The sequence below is a fragment of the Gymnoscopelus microlampas genome (assembly GCF_963454915.1).
Source record: "Gymnoscopelus microlampas genome assembly, chromosome: 12".
In the NCBI taxonomy this organism is placed as follows: domain Eukaryota; kingdom Metazoa; phylum Chordata; class Actinopteri; order Myctophiformes; family Myctophidae; genus Gymnoscopelus; species Gymnoscopelus microlampas.
Genome location: NC_139949.1, coordinates 19736631 through 19759029, shown reverse-complemented (window position 1 = coordinate 19759029; position 22399 = coordinate 19736631). Strand labels below are relative to the sequence as shown.

The 22399-nt window shown below is 42.0% G+C and overlaps 1 protein-coding gene across 1 annotated transcript in view; it reads left to right on the top strand.

The window, feature by feature from the left end:
• fat3b (FAT atypical cadherin 3b) overlaps positions 1 to 22399 on the top strand; it is a gene marked incomplete at both ends in the record, with an annotated part of 116406 nt that overhangs the window by 53134 nt on the left and 40873 nt on the right. Inside the window, 12 exons of the mRNA XM_084074202.1 lie at positions 484 to 834; positions 1959 to 2132; positions 2500 to 3030; positions 4647 to 5011; positions 6318 to 6471; positions 7166 to 7273; positions 9231 to 9414; positions 10650 to 10870; positions 13232 to 13684; positions 15304 to 15438; positions 16133 to 16532; positions 17366 to 17562. Of these exons, the coding sequence (XP_083930328.1) occupies positions 484 to 834; positions 1959 to 2132; positions 2500 to 3030; positions 4647 to 5011; positions 6318 to 6471; positions 7166 to 7273; positions 9231 to 9414; positions 10650 to 10870; positions 13232 to 13684; positions 15304 to 15438; positions 16133 to 16532; positions 17366 to 17562 (3273 nt within the window). The remainder of the gene's footprint in view (positions 1 to 483; positions 835 to 1958; positions 2133 to 2499; positions 3031 to 4646; positions 5012 to 6317; positions 6472 to 7165; positions 7274 to 9230; positions 9415 to 10649; positions 10871 to 13231; positions 13685 to 15303; positions 15439 to 16132; positions 16533 to 17365; positions 17563 to 22399) is intronic.

Sequence of the window (22399 nt, the reverse complement as noted above, 5' to 3'; positions counted from 1 at the left end):
GAACATTTGCAGATCTGCGTTCCCGGATTGAATGGGTTAAGAGATTAGATGATTTGTCATTGATACCCTGAGTAAGACTGAAGTAAGATTGTTTCAGCAGCCACAAATAAGATGTCAATAAAACGATAACAACAGAACAGAACAAAGGAAAAGGTTTCAAAATCTCATCATAGTGTAGTGTATACAAACAATGTGTGAGGTGAACCACTTCATTTCATGACCAGCTGCTCACTGCTGGAACAATCCAAATTTCCCCTGAGTGCTCATGGAGAAATAAAGGTATTCCTTATCTCAGTGATTCTCAAATTGGGGTCCGGGGACCCCCACAGGTCCTTGAGGGGGTTCCAGAGTGTCCCAGCAAAATTAGTTAATAAAGCATAAAAATCTGTTTAAACCTATGTTATATACATTGGCTATTTTCATGTCGTTGACATGAACAAGTTTGGGAAACACTGCCTTGTCTCACCTTAATTTCCTTTCCAGGTGTCTGATGGGCGCCACTCCACCGTGGTTCCGGTGACCGTATTGGTGCGGGAGGCGATGGACAGCGGCCTGCTCTTCACGCTCCCGCGGTACTCGGCCTCCATCCCGGAGAACATCTCCGACGTCACCATGGTGACGGTCATCAGCGCCGTGGGCCACAGGCTCAACGAGCCTCTCAGGTACTCCCTGCTGAACGCTGGCGGGCGCTTTTCCATCCGGCCCACCTGCGGAGTGGTGCTGACCAATGGCGTGCCGTTTGACCGCGAGCGGCAGGAGAGCTACGAGCTGGTGGTGGAAGTCAGGCGAGAGTACGACGTGCTCAGGGTGGCGAGGGTCACTGTGCTCGTACAGGTGGGTGTAGTGGGGCTCTAGGGGGTTGTATTATCTTTGTATTTTTATTTTCTTTGCATAAAATGTGACTTTTTGTCAGCGAGTCACTGTGTGCATATCATATACAGGTAGGAATTGATCTGCAAACTTTTGAACCCATTAAGGCCTGAGGCCGATTCTACAAAATGTCTTCTAAAGCCCAACAGTTTTCTGAAAAACCCTATGTTGCTATATGAGTGGTTCTCAAACCTTTTTCATGTCAAGGACCCCCAAAATGATATGTATTTGGTCGAGGACCCACATTTCAAAATATTTTGTTCCAGGGACCCCCCCCCCCCCCCCCCAGGGACCCCCCCCCCCCCCCCCCCACACCACTCATCTATACTGTAGGTATAGATTGGTATGTACGCACGCACACACACGTGTGTGCACATCTGTGGGTGTGCGCATGTGTGGATGTACTGTAAAATCATAGACTGAGATCTAAGCAATTGTAAGCCTTGATCCGCTCAGTCGATTGGCGCCTTTAAATCCCTACTTAAAACCCATCTGTTCTCTCTGCCTTTTATTTGCACTTGAGCTTACCTGATCTGTCTTAACTCTGCATATTATCAATGCATATTATTTGTTTAAGTTTCTTTAGTTTCGATGCTTTGAATTGTTTAGTTTTTAACCATGTTCAGCACTTTGGTCAGCTTTATTTGTTGTAAATATGTTATATAAATAAAATTGATTTCATTTGATTTCATTTTATTTGATAGTATAGCATAGTGCCTTAACGAAAATGGAAACAAAAGGCTTCATGTCCTCTCTAAATCCCCATAATATTCTCCACAGATTTTATCTCTGAACATCAGAGATTGACTCTCGTAAAATCTCCCCTGAAACGTCTAGACAATGCTCTCATACTCTCCTCAAACCTCTCTTGTATTGCTGCCTCACAATAACAACCTTCCGCATAAATAGCCAAATAACTCATTTACAATAGCCAAATAACGAATTTACAATACTCCACTACAGTAATTTTCGAAAGCAGCATTACTAAAAAAACAAAACAAAATAACTACTTTACAATAACCAAATTATTAAATAACGAAATAGTCGTCCTACTAAATAATTCCTTTACAATCTTCTTTGTCTTCTAGGTGGAAGACATTAATGACAATGCTCCAGAGTTTGTGAATCTCCCCTACTACGCCACTGTACAGGTGGAGGCAGACCCAGGGTCAGCCATCTTCAGGGTTTCAGCCACTGACCAAGATTCTGGTCTGAATGCAGAAGTCACCTACAGCCTGAGAGAGGCTCACAGGAATTTTGAAGTAAGACACATTCATCTATTATACTATCCAATACATTCTATTATACTCTAGGGATGATTGTTTAGAAATTGTTCACCCTTATTTAATATACTGTATAGAAATATATACAAATTGATGAAAACAAATCACACTTTATGAATTATTAATAACAGACAGGATCCACTTCATGTAAGGCATGTTGAACTTAATAACAAAACAGTGTCTCCGACTTCTCTCCTTCTGGCATCTATTCTAACCAGGTTTAAAGCAAGGAATACATTTCAGTAAATTCAATGTTTTTTGTAGAACTCACTGTTCTGCTATATATATGTTTCATGAGGGACTATAACCACCCGTCCCAAAATATTTCCTCCCAAATCCGCTACAGGTGGACCCAGTGACGGGAGAGTTGACCCTGAGGAGGTCCTTCGAGGCGGACCTCTCCAACGCAGAGTACACCGTGGTCATCGTGGCGACTGACGGCGGCTACCGTCCGCTGTCCAGCGAAGTGGAGCTGCCCGTCACCGTGGTGAACAAAGCCATGCCGGTGTTTGACAAGCCCTTCTATGGCATTACTGTCAGAGAGGACGTGGCCGTCCCCGCCCCTGTTCTCTCCATCAACGCCACCAGCCCAGGGGAACAGAGCGTCACCTACGCCATCCTGGACGGAGACCCGAGCCTCCAGTTCGATATTGGCTTCGACGCGGGGATCATCAGTGTGATTTACCCGCTGGACTACGAGCTTGTCCCGTACTACCGCTTGACAGTGAAGGCCACAGACATGCTGACTGGCGCCAGGTCAGAAGTGGATGTAGACGTCGCTGTGTTGGACGTCAATGACAACCCCCCGCTGTTCCAGAATGCCTCGTACTCCACTACGCTGCCCGAGAACTCTATGATCGGGACAGTGGTGCTGCAGGTGTGTACTGTGTGTGTGTGTGTGTGTGTGTGTGTGAGTGTGTGTGTGTGTGTGTGTGGTCAAATGTCCCCACAGAAGAAGAAGAATTTGAGAAATTGACATTGCATTGCAGTGTGATGCGTTGTGTGAGCTTGTAGATCTGCTATTTTCAGTGCGAAACATCGGCACATACTGTAAGTCATAACTCAGGCTTCAGGGTTAGGGCTAAAAGTTGCCCAAAAAAGGTAGTACAGTAAATCTCTGTCTGTCTGTGTGTGTGTGTGTGTGTGTGTGTGTGTGTGTGTGTGTGTGTGTGTGTGTGTGTGTGTGTGTGTGTGTGTGTGTATTTGTGCGTGCGTGCGTGCGTGCGTGCGTGTGTGCGTGCGCGCCTGTGTTTGTATGTATGGGTGTATGCTTGTACACACACATGACAACAAATCAATTCTTATTGACTGTGACTGTTGTTCAGTCCTCTGTGCATACTTCAAAGCCATTCCAGTGATGGATTAGTCTTTAATATGCGCCAAAGGCTGGAGCCCATAGAAGTGTATAATTATTAATAATTCATTTTGCAAAACAAAGGTCTCAAAGGTTAGTTTTTAATGTGAACTTGTGGCTCATTTCACATAGTATGCAATTTTTTGCAAGTCCCAAGAAGTTAAGGATAACATCTGAGTTACCTTTGATCGTGCCTTTGATCTAAGTAACTAATTTTGAGCTAATGCAGAATGCTATGAACTTCCTTTTTTTTTTTTTTTTTTAGATAAGCCATTTCTCTTACTTACATCACACTATTAAAACCAAATATTTTCATGTCATGCATTTTTTATCTCATTGATATTCTCAATTCCTATCCTAATCATGACAAAAAATTCACACAAAATGTAATGTCTAATAGGATAAAATGATGACATTTTACATCCTATCATTTTACAAGTCAAAAGATAAGGTCAACTTCACTGTCGCAGCATAATGTTCTACAAAAACATGTTTCTGGCCATTATTAAAGCCATAACCCAGGAAGGAACAGAATTGGTAACAGTAATCTTGGGTGCTCACTGTGGCAGTTAGATCTTCTGTGCTGCTGCGTTGAAGATGTATGTCAAGCATACATGTTTAAATGTGTAGCTTCTTTGCAACATCCTTATTTGAAGCATTGTCTCTACTGTCATGATTATAACATTGTGCTCTATCAGAACCATGGCCAAGCATGTGAACACATACAAGTAATTTGACTAAACCAACTTACACATCAAATTAATTTAATTTATATATCCATTTATCACAAATTCCTTCCTGCAGCAAGAGTATTATAGTTTTTACTTTTTTCTGTTCAAATATTCAAAAGTATCTGAAAAATAGTGAAAATAGCAGATCTGCAAACTCACTGCACGTAGATCAGATATATCTTTTTTACGAAAAAACAAAAACAAATTGGATGCTGACAAAGACTAAAACACATTTTCGCTACGATTTTAGTTTGTTTTCGTTAGTTTGGTAAACACACAATGCCATTTCAGTAATGTTTTGTAAAGCTTATTTTTACATTTTATTTCAGTTAGCTAAAATGTTTCTTTTAAATTCTAGTTTTCATTATTTTGTTTGTTATATTTAACTATAATAACCCTGTCCTGCAGGTGTCGGCCCTCGACCAAGACTCTGAGAAGAATGCAGTGGTGAGTTACCAAATCCTGTCTGATGTCTACAACAGCACAGACTACTTCCACATAGACAGCAGCAGTGGACTGGTGCTCACAGCAAGCATGCTGGACTACGAGCTTACCCAGCGCTACAACTTCATAGTCCGGGCAACCGACAGCGGAGACCCCGCCCTTAGCAGTGATGTCACAGTCACGGTAACGATTACCGACACGAATGACAACCCTCCCAACTTTGGCCAGCCACTGTATGAGACATACGTGAGTGAGCTGGCACCCAGGGGCCACTTCGTGACCTGTGTTCAGGCGTCGGACGCAGACATCTGTGACGCAAACAAGCTGAGGTGAGGCGAAGTTGAGAAAGATGGGGGAAACAAATCCGCGGGAAGCTGGAGGTTCAGTGTTTTGTAGAAGCTACAGACAGGGGTAATATTGTACCAAGATGGAATCTAATCAACTGTAAATAACTAACAAAACTACACGTTCAATACCTTAAAATTCATTCTTTAACATAACCTTTCAGAAGTTACAGACCTTCGTATTTTGAGAGGAAAAAAAATCAGTTTATTATTAGTTTATTTTCTCTTGCAGTGGTGGTAGTGTTCTTACTAAAGTGTCTCCCAATACTGCTGCTGAATAAGGTTACTAGTTGTGACAGTTCAAGTAAACTCTTTTTCAATTAGCAATTTTCTATCCAGAGGGTCACTGTTTATTTTGAACAGGAGCTCTCCCAGGGGGTAGACCCATAGATATAGAAACCTAGATACCTCATTGGCCTCTGCAGTTCGTTGGAGCAACTCGTATCGCGGCCGCCATTTTCGCGTATGCAAACGGACACTCAAAGTGACTACTGGCCAATCACAGCGCTCACAGCGCGTTGACTACTGGCCAATCACAGTGCGTCTTTTCTAAGACTTGTCAGAATCTAGTTGTCCCGCCCCCACCTGCCTCTGATTGGCCTACTACCGAACGCCCCCTTCTGTGACACACGCGGAAGCTTGCCTACAGCTTGCCTACGCGAAAATGGCGCCCGAGATACCAATGCCTCAGAGCGGAAGGAGGCGTCTACCTTTATATGTCTATGGGTAGACCCTTCAGCAGGAAGCAAGCCAATTAGCATGAAAGGGTGTGGCCAAGCCTGATTTCCTGTTACTCAGATATTGAAATGCACTTGCCCCCTGAGGTTAAAAAAATCTGATTGCAGTTCAAATAGCACACACTTTAATTCCCTGAAAATACTCACCTTTCAGAGAGCTTACAGTATTCTTTTTTTTTTTAAGTGATTTTATCTTGCCTTTATTGAATTGTATAGTGTAGAGAGAAAGGAAACAAGGAAAGAGAGTCAGGGAGTGACATGCAGCAAAGTTCCGTCCGTCCGGGGACTCGCTGTCAGGCATCAGAGCCTATGTGGTACGTGCCCTAACAACTCGACTATACTGTAAACCCAGGTTTACAGTATTTCTATTGAACAGTTGAGGACTACAGGTAAAAAGGATGAGAGAGCGGGGAAGCCTCTCAACACAGACAATAAGCCAGATTTTAACCTAGTGTATACAGTATGTCTATAAGATACATGAACCAACTTAATGAGCACAAAGACTCCCCGGTTATTCCCCTTTTTTATTGTTTTAATTATTCAAAAATCTTTAGGTACAGTATTCTTTCTGGGAATGAGAGGATGACGTTTGTGATGGACCCAGATACAGGTGTGCTCACTCTATCCAATAAGAGGAGACAGGGCATGAAGCTCTCATACAGTCTCAATGTGTCTGTTTCTGATGGAGTCTTCACCAACACTGCTCAGGTGAGACATCTACTCAGACTACAACTAGTGTTGCCATTATTATAAGCGACTTTGGGCTTGTTTTTATGTAAAGTTGCTTGTAAATGTAGTTGAGGGTTGTGGGCTTTTTTTGGGGGCTTGGTTCCTAATGTTGTTTAAACCAGTGGTTCTTAATGTCAAGGACCCCCAGATTAATATGTGTTTGTCCGCAGACGCCCATCTGAAAATATTTTGTCACAGGGATCCCCATACAAGATTTGTACACTTAAAATGTTTGAAAAATAATACATTTAAAAAATATATTTTTTGGTTGAAGATAGTAGATCATGACCCATGTTAACAATAACAAACCTAGTGTCCCTATTCTGGGGTGAAAATAGCTGCTCTACAAGCTCGCAACGCGTTGCAACGCAACGTGTTTGTGAGCTTGTAAATTGGAGATTTGGTGTAGAGGGAAATAGCCGACGTACAGTACTGCAGTACAGAGCCCTGGGGGACCCGGTCAACTAAGTATATAAGGTTTTAGTGGTTAATTTTTTCTTAATAAAAAGTATTAAGATAACTTCAATTGTGTCCAAAAGTGATTATGTTAGTAAGAGATCAATAAGAGATCATCGCTGATAAATGAATGCAGTAGCAGCAAAGTTACAAAATATGCAAAGGAACACTGAATAATGATGATAATGATAATGATGATGATGATGCTGATCCCCAGGTGACTGTACGTGTTCTGGGAGCTAACCTGTATAGCCCGGTGTTCAGTCAGAGGTTCTACCTGGCTGAGGTCAGAGAAAACAGCCCTCCTGGTTCACAGGTCATCCAGGTAAAAAGCCACTTCCTCCTCATTAGACATCTTCGAGGCACCACTCTTCCATTTCCATTATGATTCTTAATTACAAAGTAGTCTAATGTTTACTTAATGAGGTGTAACAGAGGCATTTCACTGCCAGATGAAATGTACTATTTTAAATTAATTCCCAGCCCAAGTAGTTCACTGTGATGCCATTCTTTTAATAACACTTTTGAATTATAATTAATACTTCTAACAAAGAATGAATAAGCGTGCATATTTTCCTCCATTGTACATTATGTACTAATGTACGAATGTTCTAATTCTTCTATACTAGCCAATAGTCTTGGAACAGCTGTTGGTTGGTTCATATTATCTTCTGCCAACTAGCTAAGTTAGCTGTCATCAATCGGTTTAGCATAAGGTAACTATAACTAATGATGGAAGGGGCCAGGATGAGAGAAGTCTACCAGATCATTTCAAAAGTAGATTCTGCTACATGAAGAGTGTTAAAGTTGGATTCTAATTGAAAATCAATGCATGTAAAAAGTCGCATTGAACATTTTTCATGTGAAGCACTTTTGTACTTTTCAGTTTGGTCAAATGAGGCTCAGACTGTCACCACACTAAGGCATTCACACAAGCAGCCAGCCTGTAAAGCTCGACTTCACCACTGAACACTGCAATGTGATTTGTGAGGCTTCATTCACAAACAGCAAATTGCTATTGATAGTTAAAGAAGGGACAGGTTCTTGGTATGTGGAAACCTGTTATGATTATGCATTAGTAACCATTATACATTATATTTCCTACCAGTCTACAGTCTACCCTGCATTTACTACTGTACATACTTCAACATTAAATGTTGAAATGAGGATTGGAAAAAGAGACTGTCATGTTTTTAATGTCATACCAGGAGGTTGCATGGATAAGGGAGCACTACTCAGCACCGTCACCACACTAAGCCGAACAGTGTCGGGGCCAAAATATTCACTTGTCCCTCGGGCATTGGTCGGATCCGTTTCAATTGCCACGGTTCTCGGTCGGTCCATTTGAAATGGATGGACCCGTATGGACCTGTGAGGTCCATACGGGTTTTTATTATTGTTACTATAACCAGCTTTTTATTATTATTATTATATTAAACTCTTTAAATTTTGGTTTTAAAAAGAGACATATGCGTAATTGCGCTCCAAAATCCATATCGTCTGTTCTCGCATATTGAATGAGCTCCGTTTAACGTTAACAGCCGATTGAAATGCAGCCAATCTCAAGCGCATTGTGACTGCACTGCTGCTGAACAACGCCATGGAGTTTTTTGCGACGTGAAACGCTAACAAAAGCAACCGGGAAGATGCAAGTTGTAACGTCATCTAGTGGAGCATGTTTATGGACATTATCTGTGGGGACGGGCGGTATAAAGTCGGCGAAAATGTTCTCTGTCTGTCTGCAACACAGAGCAGAGTGCACACCCGCACACCGCAGCTCGTCTGTGATTACTCTGTTGGGGCGGGGGGAGCAGCAGAGCAGGAGGTGACTGACACACATGGTCAGTTTGCATACCACAGTGATTAGCAATTAGCAAATAAGTATCAGGTCCATTATGGGTCAGTTGGTACAGTTTTCCTCGCTCCCGTTTCTGACCGGGTACAGTTATCCACGGGTGCGTTTCGGACCGGGTCCAGTAAATTAGATAGTTTTCTCGGGTCCGTTCGGACATGTCCAATTATCCAGCGGTCCGTTTCGGTCAATTGGACCCGTGCTACCCTCTAGCTCACAGTTCATGTGGTTTAGAACCATGGACAGAACTCACCTGTCCAGCACAACTCAGCACCATGGACAGCTAACAGTTTGTGTGGTTCAGAACCATGGACAGAGAGCTCACCTGTCCACTGTACTACTCAGCACTATGGACAGCTCACAGTTCATGTGGTCCAGTCAACCATAGGCTTTAAGTGGTTAATGATGATCTGTATCGAACCTCATACAGGTGCGTGCGACAGATGAGGACTCGGGGTTGTTCGGGCAGATCACATACTCCTTAATCAACGACCTGGGAAAGACCCAGTTCACTATTGATGCAGATGGACTAATATCTACTGCTGAGACACTGGACAGAGAGAACCCGCTCTATAAGGACATGGTGCTGACTGTTATGGCACTGGATGGTGGAGGTACTCTTGAACATTGTGTGTGTGTGTGTGTGTGTGTGTGTGTGTGTGTGTGTGTGTGTGTGTGTGTGTGTGTGTGCGTGAGCATGCGTGTGCGCAAGCGTGCGTGCGTGTGTGCTTGCGTGCATGCTTTCACGTGTGTGTGTGCATGTGAGTGAGTACTTTAATTTATTTATTCTTATCAAATATTTCTAAATGAATTATTAAATAATACTGTATATATGGTCCGCCGATGCAAATATTTGAATTGCCATGCACTTTGTAACAAAAAACCCAATCTAGCTTTATTGCCAACACTTTGTCTAAGCTAATATATACAATATATACAGTAAATGATAACTTGTGACTGCTCCACTGCCTACATGTTGCAAAGATTGCACCTTTTGTTTGAACATCTACCTGCTTTTATGAAAAATAAATAAGGATAGATTATAGCATTGATAAAACAATACAGCTTATATTTGATCTCTGCCAGGAGATCAAATGTATTCCCCCGTCTTTTCTGCGTGCGTGCGTGCGTGCGTGCGTGCGTGCGTGCGTGCGTGCGTGCGTGCGTGCGTGCGTGCGTGCGTCATGAGAAATCACTTGAAAAGTCGTTTGGTGTAAGGCCGGCATTATCGGCTGCCTGCTGTAAGACTAGGGAAAAGCCAGCAAGAATCCTTCCTCCAGTGCATGATCGTGTTTTGATTCAGTATGCACAGAGAGGAGGGGCAATTCACAGACAGGTCCGTTTATCAATGTGTTTGTGAGAGAGAGAGAGAGAGAGGGAGAGAGCAGGGTAAGGAGGGACTGAGCAAATCAATGCACTATGTGCAGTTCTACAATGGAATAATATTTTTACCCATTTTAAATCGTAGGGAAAAAAAATCAATAAATCTATGTGGTGCTCAATGTTGAAATTATGGCGGGAAGCCACAAATAAATCAATGTATGGGAAACATTGCCATATGGTCGATGCATCTGGCCAGCTACCAGCGCACACCCCTGCTAGATCAAACTTTGAGTGATAGTCTCTATAATATAATGAGAAAATTGATATATTATATCCATTTCAGGCTGCACTTCCTGAGCATTATGTTGCAACCTAATCTTTGACCATCTGTATGTCGGTCTTGACCACATGAAGCCACTACATCTGCATGTCGGTCTTGACTCTTGACCACATTCATTCTACCCATTCTGATTTCCTCTTGAACACCAGTTTGTGAATTACTGTCTCTGTTTCGTTGTGATTCCAGGCCGTGCAGCCTTCTGCACAGTCCGCGTCATCTTAGGTGATGAAAATGACAATGCCCCTCGGTTCAGGGCAGAGGAATACCGGATGAGCATCAAAGCCAACGTTGCTAGCGGCTCGCTGGTCACCCAGATCCAGGCAACAGACCCTGATGCAGGACCCAATGGACGGATCATCTACTCCCTCTACAGCGAGGCACGCCTGTCCCTGGTCGATGTCCTAGAGGTCAGTGAGTCTTGATTTGTGACGTTGTCCTTCAGACGCATTGCATCATAGGTCATGGATGACGTGTTTCCAAGGGTTTCAAAAATGATGTTTCTGTATAAGTGTGAGGGGGTGGTGATGGAGAGAGTTGGGGCTCGAATGTGCTGTGGGTTAAAGATATCATTTGTACGTTTTATGTCTCTCCCAACAGAGTGAGGTAATTGCAATGATAAAGATAAAGATGGATTGCAATCCAGTGTGCCATCTGCTTCACTTAACTTTTTGACATTGCCAACCAGATGGTTTCTTATGAGTGTATGTACAGTACAAAGTGTCTATGTAATATGTAAGTGACAACAGTCTTATGTACAGTCTATCAATAGTGAATATTATGTGAATGAATATATGCACAGCAGTGTGTCAACAATAGATGACTAAATATTAAGTGAGTCTCACATCAGTACCGCCTAATAATCCAAGGCCAGCGTGCCAGAGTCAAAGCAGGAGTCAGTAATCCCAAATCACAGAAGAGACGGTAAAGGTCTTAAAGGGGCTACACCATGAATTTAAAAAATAATAATAATATTTAATATCATATTGTTTATGTCCCTCAAACGTTTTTCAAAAGGTTTGAGCCTAAATCAAGCCTCAGATATACTCATTCCAACTAACTTCTCTCTGGCTTATAAAGCACTTTCACCTGCAATACCACATTGTCCTGTTTGGCACGGGGCGCTATTGAGCCAGTTTGTATGCATGTTATGTCCTGCTTCTGTGTGGAAAAAGTAAAAAAAAAAAATAAGAACTTTTTTTTTTTTCATTTAAAAAAAAAAAAACTTTTTTTTTTCTTTCTTTTTTCTTTTTGGTTAGAACTGAAAAACGGGAGGAATTGTTCCCAGACGTGACGTAGGCAGGGGGAACAAATCTGACGGACTGTTTTCAGACCAATTTACATAAAAACCACAGATAGCCTATGAAAGCCTGCATGCTCGAAGTCGGGTATTTGTTGGAACAGAAGAGAGGTGGGGGAGACCAAAAACACACAAAAATGAAGAAAAAGTTAAAATTCATGGTGTAGCCCCTTTAAACTGTCATGTGGGAGTCCAGCTTGGTTTTGAAGCCTTTAGAGTCCAGAGGTTAGAGTGGAGTGTGTCACTATTCCACTCGTCTTTGTATTTTTCCCTTTATTGAGAAACATAATGGAGAAGTAGACAGGGACACAACGTAGGAGAGGCACCAGATAGAATACTCTGATAGGATTCAGCCTTAGGTCAGCTGTGGTTTCATGTTGTGTCCAGAGATCTCTCAAGTTGCCAGTTCACAACTTTGTCTATGATTTGAAAACTGTGACAGGGCTCAGTAGCAAGGGACAGATGGGCAGCAGGGTCTTTGGATTAACAAGATCTTGTCTAAGTTGTAACCATAACATGGATAGACACATAAGATATTGATAATAAGATAAAAATGTGTCATCACAGAGGCTTTTCTCGTGTGTGTGTGTGTGTGTGTGTGTGTGTGTGTGTTTGTGTGTGTGTGTGTGTGTGTGTGTGTGTGTGTGTGTGTGTGTGTGTGTGTGTGCGTGCGTGCGTGCGTGCGTGCGTGCGTGCGTGCGTGCGTGCGTGCGTGCGTGCGTGCGTGCGTGCGTGCGTGCGTGTGGGCTAGCTAATTTATCCTGTGTGCATCGATGCAGCTGTGAAGTCACACCTAGCTCAGAGCCTAATTAGTTTGAGTTAGGCGTGGTGTGACTGCATAAATCAGCAAACCCTACAAAACATTTGAAAACTGTATGGTGCTGGATTTCTCTTAGAGAAAGTTATTCTATGATTGCTACCAATTATGCATGACCATAACTTTTTAAACAAAAAGTTTGGAACTGGCACTGCAACTGATTAATTTATGCTAAATTGCTGTATGCTTGTTAAAACACTTCAGTTCCTTCTAGGATAAAAGAGACAGGTGTTGGGTACTACTACAAAACGTATAGGAATGTTCTTCTTAAGTAATATAGTTATGAATATAGTTATTTAAAGCTATGTTGAACATTTGTAGATCCTTGGGTTCTATGTACAGTACCTGGCCATATATGTTAACAAATATTGTTTATCATCTGTATCTGTTGCTTATGTGCTCCGTGAGTGACAAACACAAGTGTGTTTTGCTCTCTGCTCTCATTGCATGGTGAAAGAAGTCACACTTGTAGCACATAAACAAAAACATGAACAAATTGATTCTTAAAAGAAACATGTGTGCCCACAATTCCTACTGTCCTATTTAGATAAAGCATTTGGTAAGTATGTGTGTATATGTACTGTGTGTACTATATGTACGTATATATGGTAAGTGATAAAGGTTGTGATGATGGAACGTTTTTCCAATGTCCAGGTGGAGCCAGACAGTGGCTGGATGATGACGAAAAGCACCGTGGACCACCTGCAGGGGACCGTCCTGTCCTTCTTCGTCAAAGCCACCGATTGCGGCCTGCCGCCCAAACACTCCCTGGTGTCAGCCTTCATCCACGTCCTCCCTGTGGAGGCCTTTGTCCCGTCCTTCAGCCAGCCTCAGTATTCCTTCACCATCCCGGAGGACACACCCGTGGGCACGGCCCTGGGTTCGGTCTACCTGGGGCCCGAGCAGATCGGCTTCTTCACCGTGGTGGGAGGGGAGACCCTGGACAGTAACCAGGGAGGAACCTTCCAGGTGGAGAGAGATACAGGACTGGTTCTCCTCCTTAAGCCCCTGGACTATGAGCAGGTCAGCATCTTCAGATTCAAGGTGTCGGCAACGACCAGGAGAGACCTGATAGAGTCTGGAACCACCGTGGACTTGGAGGTTAAGGTGGGTGAACTAAAGGTACCTAACTGAACTGCCTAATATAATATGATATTTTCCTTAGAGGTTTACTTTTTGTTCATTTGACTTTTATTGTTGCAATATGTGTTTTGCTGTTTCTTTGTTATATTGTCCATATTGGAATTTTTGTTTTTTGTTTTGTTTCTTCATCTGTATGACATGTCTATTAATGTTTAATTTGTAATAGATGTGTATAGTCCACATTCCCGTAGAATGCCACTTCTCAAGCCCCTGGACGGCTTTTAGGCATTCTCCTTCACATTTTTACTGAATCTTTGTGTATCATTTTTTAATTATCTTGTAAGTGAAAATAAGCAAACCAAACCAAGGTCAGGGTCAAGCTCAAGGTTTCTTTATTGTTAAATCTTGTGTACAAGCACAGTACATACGAGTAACTTAGGTGGAGTGAGTGGACAAGGCCCTTGTAATTAAATTAAACATGTATTCTTTCAGTATTAATATTAGTTGATTAGTATTTGAGGATACAATGGTTTATTGTCTCATATTGGTTTTCAACAAGGTGTAAAACTGGCACACTGCCAGTAACTATCCAGCACAGGGTTTTATCCAAGCTCAATGCAGGCGCTAATGAAATCCCCCATCGGTGGCAAGATTCCCAAGTCAGATTAATGACAATGCCATATCTAACCACCAAACAAATATTACTTCTCTCTATGCCCTTTGTTTGGTGAACCTACCAGACTGGATAGAGCACACAGATCGATAATAAGATATAGGTGATATGAAATACCATAAAGCCAGTGTTCTTGGTGTGTGTGTGTGTGTGTGTGTGTGTGTGTGTGTGTGTGTGGGTGTGGGTGTGGGTTGTCTCTTTTCATTAGGTCCATCTTTTTAGTCTGTCAGCAGCAGCTGACAGCGGCAGCTGTATCTGTTCCACTGCACTATGTCAAAATTATGAACCCATCAATTGTGCTGCCAATAAACATTAACGTTATCATTTTCAAACTAGAGGCCAATACATGCTCGACACTGGCAAATATACAGAAATCTATGAAGACACTTTTTATGTACACCATTATTAGAATGAACAATGGAAAGGGCAGAATATGACATTTAGACACATTAAATGGGCAATTTCACTCCTAGACTAAAACCGAGAGAGGAGGCAGGGTAACGCAAGTTTGTGTAGCCCATTTTAATGACAAGGCAATTCAAAGTGCTCTACACAAAAGAAGCATTAAGACACAAGATACACAACATTAGAGGACACCGAGCATTAAGACAATGCAAAAGACACACATTATAAAAAGACGTTTGAATACAATGTAAAAAAAAAAACTAAGATCATTTCAATTTGCATAGGTAAATAGAAAAGTCTTCAGCTTTAATTAGGCCTGGAATTTTCACCTTGATTAGGCCTGCAATTTTCTGCCAGTTTGTTCCAGATATGTGCGGTCCACTGCTTATATTTACGCAGATTTTCAACACACGTACTGGACAATGATGAATCTTCGTGGTTAAAATTCAAACAGTCAGTCATTGTACGCCTATGAATATTTCAGTAAATCTATGAATATTTCAGCAAAGTGTCATTTGAGTTGCTTTGGAGTGAGCTGAATTGATGATGCTTTGTCATTCCACAGATCCTAGATGTGAATGACAACAAGCCGGCGTTTGAGACGAGTGCCTACGTGGCCACAGTGATGGAAGGTATGCCAGTCGGTACTAGGGTCGTCCAGGTGCGTGCACTTGATCCAGACTGGGGCTCCAATGGACAGGTGGGCTACAGCTAATTGGCATACCTATTGCATACTTTGTCGCACAACGGTGTCGTGTGTGAAAAATAGCCAGTCTACAAGCTCACAATGCATCGCATCTGTGCCGCGTTGTGAGCTTGTAGGTTGGCTATTTTCGCCGTGCGACCTAGCATAATTTACTTTTACGGCAATGTACAGTTTGGATTAGCTTGTCTTTCTTTTTATTATGCCTCTCTGTCATTGACTGTAATATCTTGTCTCGCCTTTTACTCTTTCTCCATCTACATCTACGTCTATACACATTAGCTTCTTCCCATATGCTGCCTGTAAATCACTTTGTCATTGTATTCTGTGTTGCATAATCTTTCACATTTCACAACATTTAGTATGCCTCATGTTTCATCTGGAGTCAAATTTGTCTAACATGTACAGTACACAGTAAAATCTCCAGTGTCAGTTTAACTCAGAGAGTACACAAATGGAAACATATGGACCTATAACTCCTTCAATTTATACGCTCACTTGGAGTTACATTATGACTTAATGAGGATTATACTGTGCAGTAGGTAATTTGTGTGTGTGTGTGTGTGTGTGTGTGTGTGTGTGTGTGTGTGTGTGTGTGTGTGTGTGTGTGTGTGTGTGTGTGTGTGTGTGTGTGTGTGTGTGTGTGTGTGTGTGTGTGTGTGTGTGTGTGTGTGTGCGCGTGTGCGTGCAGGTCACCTACAGCCTTGGATTGTCCTTCACCCAAACCCTGGACTCCAGGAAAGACAACATCGATGGCCCCACCGAAATCCCAACCCCTGTGGGTTCCATCTTTGCCATAGACAGCAAAACAGGCTGGATGACCACTCTGCGCGAGCTGGACCACGAGGCCTGCTCTAGCTACAGCTTCCAGGTGGTGGCCTCAGACCTGGGAGAGACAGAGTCCCTCTCTGCCACCACCGTGGTAACCGTGGCCGTGGCGGACGTCAATGACAACCCGCCGCGCTTCGACAGGGAGTACTACCGAGGCGCTGTCAAGGAGAGTGACCCCCTCGGAGAGGTGGTGGCGGTTCTCACCACTAAGGACGGAGACAGTGCTGTTCAAAACCGACTGGTCAGCTATCACATCACTGGTGAGCAGTGGTGGACAGTAACAAAGTACATTTACTTGAGTAGTGAGTACTGTACTTTTCACGTTTTTCTATGCTTCTTTTCTAGTATCTGTGCTTTATACAGTGCACAACGTGTTGCAATGTGACGCACTGTGAGCTTGTAGGTCTGCTATTTTCACAGTTATTTATATATGTTTTACATTTCTGTCCTTTCTGTACATTTGAATACTCTCAATTTTGACTGAGCAACTAATATTTGACCAGGACTATCTATAATTTAACTCAGGTACTTTGTCCTCGAGAGAAGACATTTGTCATCATTTGGCAGGTATATCTATTAGGCTTGCACATTTACATGCAAAAGTATCCAGATTGCACGGCTGCGCTGACTCTACTACAGGAGAGAGCAATTTCTTTCAGGAATAATTTTATAAACAAAGAACTGTAGTGCTGTGCAGAATCTCAGGCCTACACATTACGTCAGAGAGTTTAATTGTGTTCATTTTATGGGTTAGGAAAGGGTTAAACATTTTCGGAGCACAAACAAAACATATGTTAAAAAATCTGCTTACAGTACATGTTCTGACATTTAATATTCAATCATGTTCATGATGTTCTTTTCATTATTGTCGCCCAAATACAATACATAAAATGTTTCTCACAACTACAGTGCATTTTAGATATAATATTTTGGTCAGTCAAACCACATATCCTCCCATACATTAATCCCCCCCCCCTTCTGTGTCTACAACACGTTGTAAGCTTGAAGATCTGCTGTTTGACATGCGGGTCCATTTATATGAAGTTTAAATCAGGCTTAATCTTTAATCATAGTGGTGTTTTTTCCTTCCCAGGGGGTAACCCACGGGGTGTTTTCAGCCTGGTCTTGGTGCAGGGTGAGTGCAAGGTGTACGTGAGTGCTCTGCTGGACCGAGAGCAGCAGGACTTGTACCTGCTCAACATCACAGCCAGTGACGGCCTCTATGTCACGCGCACTGTTGTCCAGGTCACAGTAATGGATGCCAATGACAACAGTCCCATCTGCAATCAGGTCAGGGGCCATTGTGTGTGTGTGTGTGTGTGTGTGTGTGTGTGTGTGTGTGTGTGTGTGTGTGTGTGTGTGTGTGTGTGTGTGTGTGTGTTTGTGTGCAAATATGCTTATTGATTTTAATAAACATACAAAATATAAACATATAATAAACAACAACAAGAAAACAGCTCAGACACAACATTATAAAATGAAAAAACGAAGTTTACAAAGACGAAGGAATCGCTTCCTGGCCATCGATAGCCTCTTAGCAAAAAAAAAAGGATAGACACCATGAAAATTAAAATAGCATTTACCAGTTACCAGTAGAAAGCTGGCATACAGGGAGGCTAAGGTTGGTAAGGAAATCCCCCAAGCACAGTGACGCACAGTGTACTGTATGTCATATAAACTAAATGTGGATCGCAGATCTCCGAATGCAACATGCATGTAATGTATTCACAAGGGATACAGTCCATTATAATATTATGCCACGATGTTTTTGATGGAGCAACGTTCTCGATCGAGAACAGAAGAATATTCTTTCTGGCAGCAAATGTTAGCAAGTTGAATAACCTTTTATGTTTGACATTTACAATGTGACCACCTGGGAGACCAAGTAGAAGACACATGGGATTTAACTCGATAGGAACACCAAAGATAACAGAACATTCAGTTACAATATCAGACCAATAGTTCCAAAGCTTCACACAGAAAAACTCTTATCTGATAGGAGTTTTTCTGTACGGTTAGGTGACTTCACATCCACCAAGGGCCAAGGCCCCTCTTACATGCAGGGTCCCCCAAGGTTCGATTCTGGGCCCTATCTTCTTTTTGTTATATCTGCTGCCCCTAGGGTCTATCTGGAGAAGTATAATGTATCTTCTCACTGTTTCTCGGATGACATCCAGATCTACCTGCCCTTAAACACAAATTCCAGCAACTCACGTCAACCTTTACTGGACTGCCTAAAAGACCTAAAGGACTTGATGGATATAAACTTCCTAGAAAGTCAATGAAAGCAAGACGGAAGCCCTTCCAACATCCACCCTTATGTCAAAAGCCCTTGAAGCGAACTTCAAATACGATAAGCAGGTCAGCTCTGTGGTTAGATCTAGCTTATTCCAGCTGCGCCTGTTGGCTAAGGTCAAGCCCTATGTTTCTCCCAGTGACCTTGAGAGGGTGATCCACGCCTTCATCTCAACTAGGCTTGATTATTGTAATTCACTCTATGTCGGCATAGACCAGTCGCTGCTCAGGCGTTTGCAGCTTATCCACAACGCCGCTGCCCAACTCCTCACTGGTACAAAGAAGCGGAATCACATTACTCCTGTTCTGGCCTCCCTTCATTGGCTTCCGGTCCGCTTTAGAATTGATTTTAAACTTTTAATGTTTGTTTTTAAAGCTAGAAATGGGCTCCCCCCCGTTCCTCGCAGACCTTATTCAGGACTACACTCCACCCAGACCTCTAAGGTTGGCCGACCAGCTGCTGCTGGTTGTGCCTCCCAGTCCATAGTCACTATTTTCTCTATCCTTTGAGCACAGCTGAAACTGGCCATATGTTCCACCTCACCGTTTTCTGCTGTGTGTATTTTAATTTGTATTCAATTGCTGCATGTATGTGTTGTATATTTTTGCTTGCTGTGTTGTATAGCACTTTGGTTGGCTTCGTCATTTTAAATGTTCTGTAGAGATTACAGTGTGTGTGTGTGTGTGTGTGTGTGTGTGTGTGTGTGTGTGTGTGTGTGTGTGTGTGTGTGTGTGTGTGTGTGTGTGTGTGTGTGTGTGTGTGTGTGTGTGTGTGTGTGTGTGTGTTCTCTTGCTGTGTTGTATAGTATACTGTAGCACTTTATTTGGCTTCGGCCTTTTTAAATGTGCTTTATAGATCAAATTTGAGTTGAGTGTATGTGTGTGTGGGGTGTTGGTGGTGGGTAGCTTGGGTCTGCCAGTTATGGTGTTCAGTTTTGCAACATGCATAAATTTTAGTTTTTATTAACCTTCACTTTCATAAATATTGTTACGACCCAGGCTAGGGGACACTAGGTGTAACATAAAGTAATGGACTCCCTCCTTTCAAGTCTCCAAACACAGTCAGCCAACACCAATTTAAAATCCAAAAGACAGTTATTTATTGTTAGATGAAGAAACATGGGTAATTTACCTCAGGGTGGGCCCTATACAAAAGAAAACCTTATTCTTACCTAGACCAAACAGGTTAGATGATTGTATTTTTGTCAGAAACCAACTCATAACAAAAGAAAGACCACCCAACCATGACTATACACCAACCCATGTTAATACAAAACTAAAATGCTGACACTTAGACACAGAACTAGGTCCTAGGAGGCTGGCCAGGCAGAAGACACCAAATAATTAGGAGACAGCCGTCTTTATAGTCCCCAGCCAATCACAGGAGCCAATCACCAGCAGGCTCCAACTAGTAATTAGCCAGTCACACTCAGCCACCACTCAGTCACCATTCACACCAGCTGGTACTCACCACTCCTCACCACTCACGCACGCACGCTTGCACGCATGCACACCACACACGCCAATGAGGGAAGAAACATTCACAGGGCAACACCACACAGGAAAAATACACATATTCCTATAGGCTCATAACAATACATAATTTCAAAAAGTCTAAATGAAATCTTACTCCTAAACATCCAGTAACATCTTTGTTCTACAAAGCCAGTAGGAAAACTTTTTGGGGCATTTCATGAATAATGGTAGGTCTAAATAAATGCAAGCAGAATTTCCAGTGAAATGTAGTGGTAACACCCGCAATAATTGGACTGGACCAACCACTACACCAATACATTATTATTGTAACTGGGCCATATAACCACTAGACCAATAAATTATTATTGAAACTGGGCCACACAACCACTCCACCAATAAATCATAGTGAGTAGGGGGCGCACAACAATTCTTGCGCTGGGTCCCATGGGGGCAGATATATGCCACAGATGCTGTTCATTCACTTGAAGTTAGTGTTGGTATTTACTTGTGGATGGTCTAATCCAAAGTAATACATTTTCCAGTGCTTCACATCACAACAGATTAAAATAATATCCCTGCAGCAAACAGATAAAAATAATAAAGTTTGCAATAACACAAATATTGACTACATGAAACAGTGTTGTGGAAGAGGCTTTAATGCAGGATCAACATACACAGTATGAATATGAATACTGATCAGAAAAGGGAAAGAGAAATGATACATTTAAAAATGTTGCCTTCTATGGAGGTCACAGGGCACATCGTCCTTATTATCAATGTAGATACAGTATGAGTTTAACTAGTTTAATGACTTCTCAGACAGAGAAGTGGTGACTTGATCTCACGGACACTCGCTCACCTAGCGGCTCTCTGTCGGCGTGCCTGCCTTGTTGTCAAGTGATTTTAAAAGTCATGCATTTGTTGTAAAACCTTGCACATACACATTGAACCAAAACAAGCGCTCCCAAGTGGGAATCGCTTACACTTGAACAAAAAAAAAACATTAATAAACACTAATTATGACTTTTTGCATGTGTCAATGACCGCCGATGACAGTGGAAACAATTATGAAATAACTGGTCCAGCCCTAGTTAGCATGTAGAAAGTTAGCTGGTTTAATACTCATTACTGCTACTAATATACAATCAACATAATCAAAGCTTTTGTACTGTAAGTCGATACAATATAACAGGTTAACTTTGATAAATATACAAAAAACATGAATAGCCTCCTGTACAGTATGTAATAGAATTGATTGTCAACATCACCAGATCCTTTAAGTCCTCTTTGGTGATCTTTTACTAAGCTCCTAAATGTAACCTCTTGCATCTTAATTTTGACTTTGGCAGAAGATCGATTATACCCCATGCAGAGCACTTGTGACAATGAGCTGTTGATTCTCTGATTGACTAAATGTCCTGTCCTTAAGGCGGTGACATACAAGTATCTCCAAATCCAGGCCGTCCTATTGACAAGTGCCATACTTTATTGCCAAGGAATAGATTAGTGGTTAGCTTCGTTCAGCATTTTAATCCATGATCATAGCGCTATGAGCTTGTAGATCTAAAAAATATATAGTTAATTCTTTTGCAAATCAAGGACTTATTATATGTATTTGCCGCCGTCCCCCAAATCTGAAAATGTTTTGTTCCAGGGACCCCCCAAACGATTGCCTATTATGCCCTGAATAAGTATGCTAGGGTTCATATGGTTGAGTATAAGAGAAAATGGTATAGTCAGTGGTGGACACGACAGTAACTACAGTAAATACATTTACTTGAGTAATGTACTTGAGTAATGTAGAAAATCTTTTGACTATCTGTACTTTACTTGAGTATTTGTATTTATGACTTTCACTCCAATATATTTCAAATATTGCACTTTTGACTCCACTACATTCCTAGGAAGGAAAAAAGTACCTGAGCCCTATTTCAAATGTAGTGAAAATAGCAGATCTACTATTTTCCCTAATATTGTAATTTTTTGTGCTTTGTAATTTTATTTTGAATACTTATAATACTTAATATTATTTTTAAAGCAAGTACTCCTGTATTTTAACTCAGGTACAAACTTTCAACTTTCAAAGCAACTTTCACTTGTACTTTCACTTGGGAAGCACAAACATATGGGGCACACAATTGACAGGTGCGTTGTAATTGGTGTGGGGTAATTAATCACACCACCTGCCAATTGTGTACCCCATACATTTGTGCTCCCCAAAGGAAGTTTTGATATGTTCAGTCCTGCACTCATTCCAGGCCTCTCGCCCGGAGAGAATGTCGTCCGTGGGAAGCTCGTGGAAAAGTGGAGACATTTTACTAAACACACGTTTTCTACAGTAGTTGAGTAATATTTG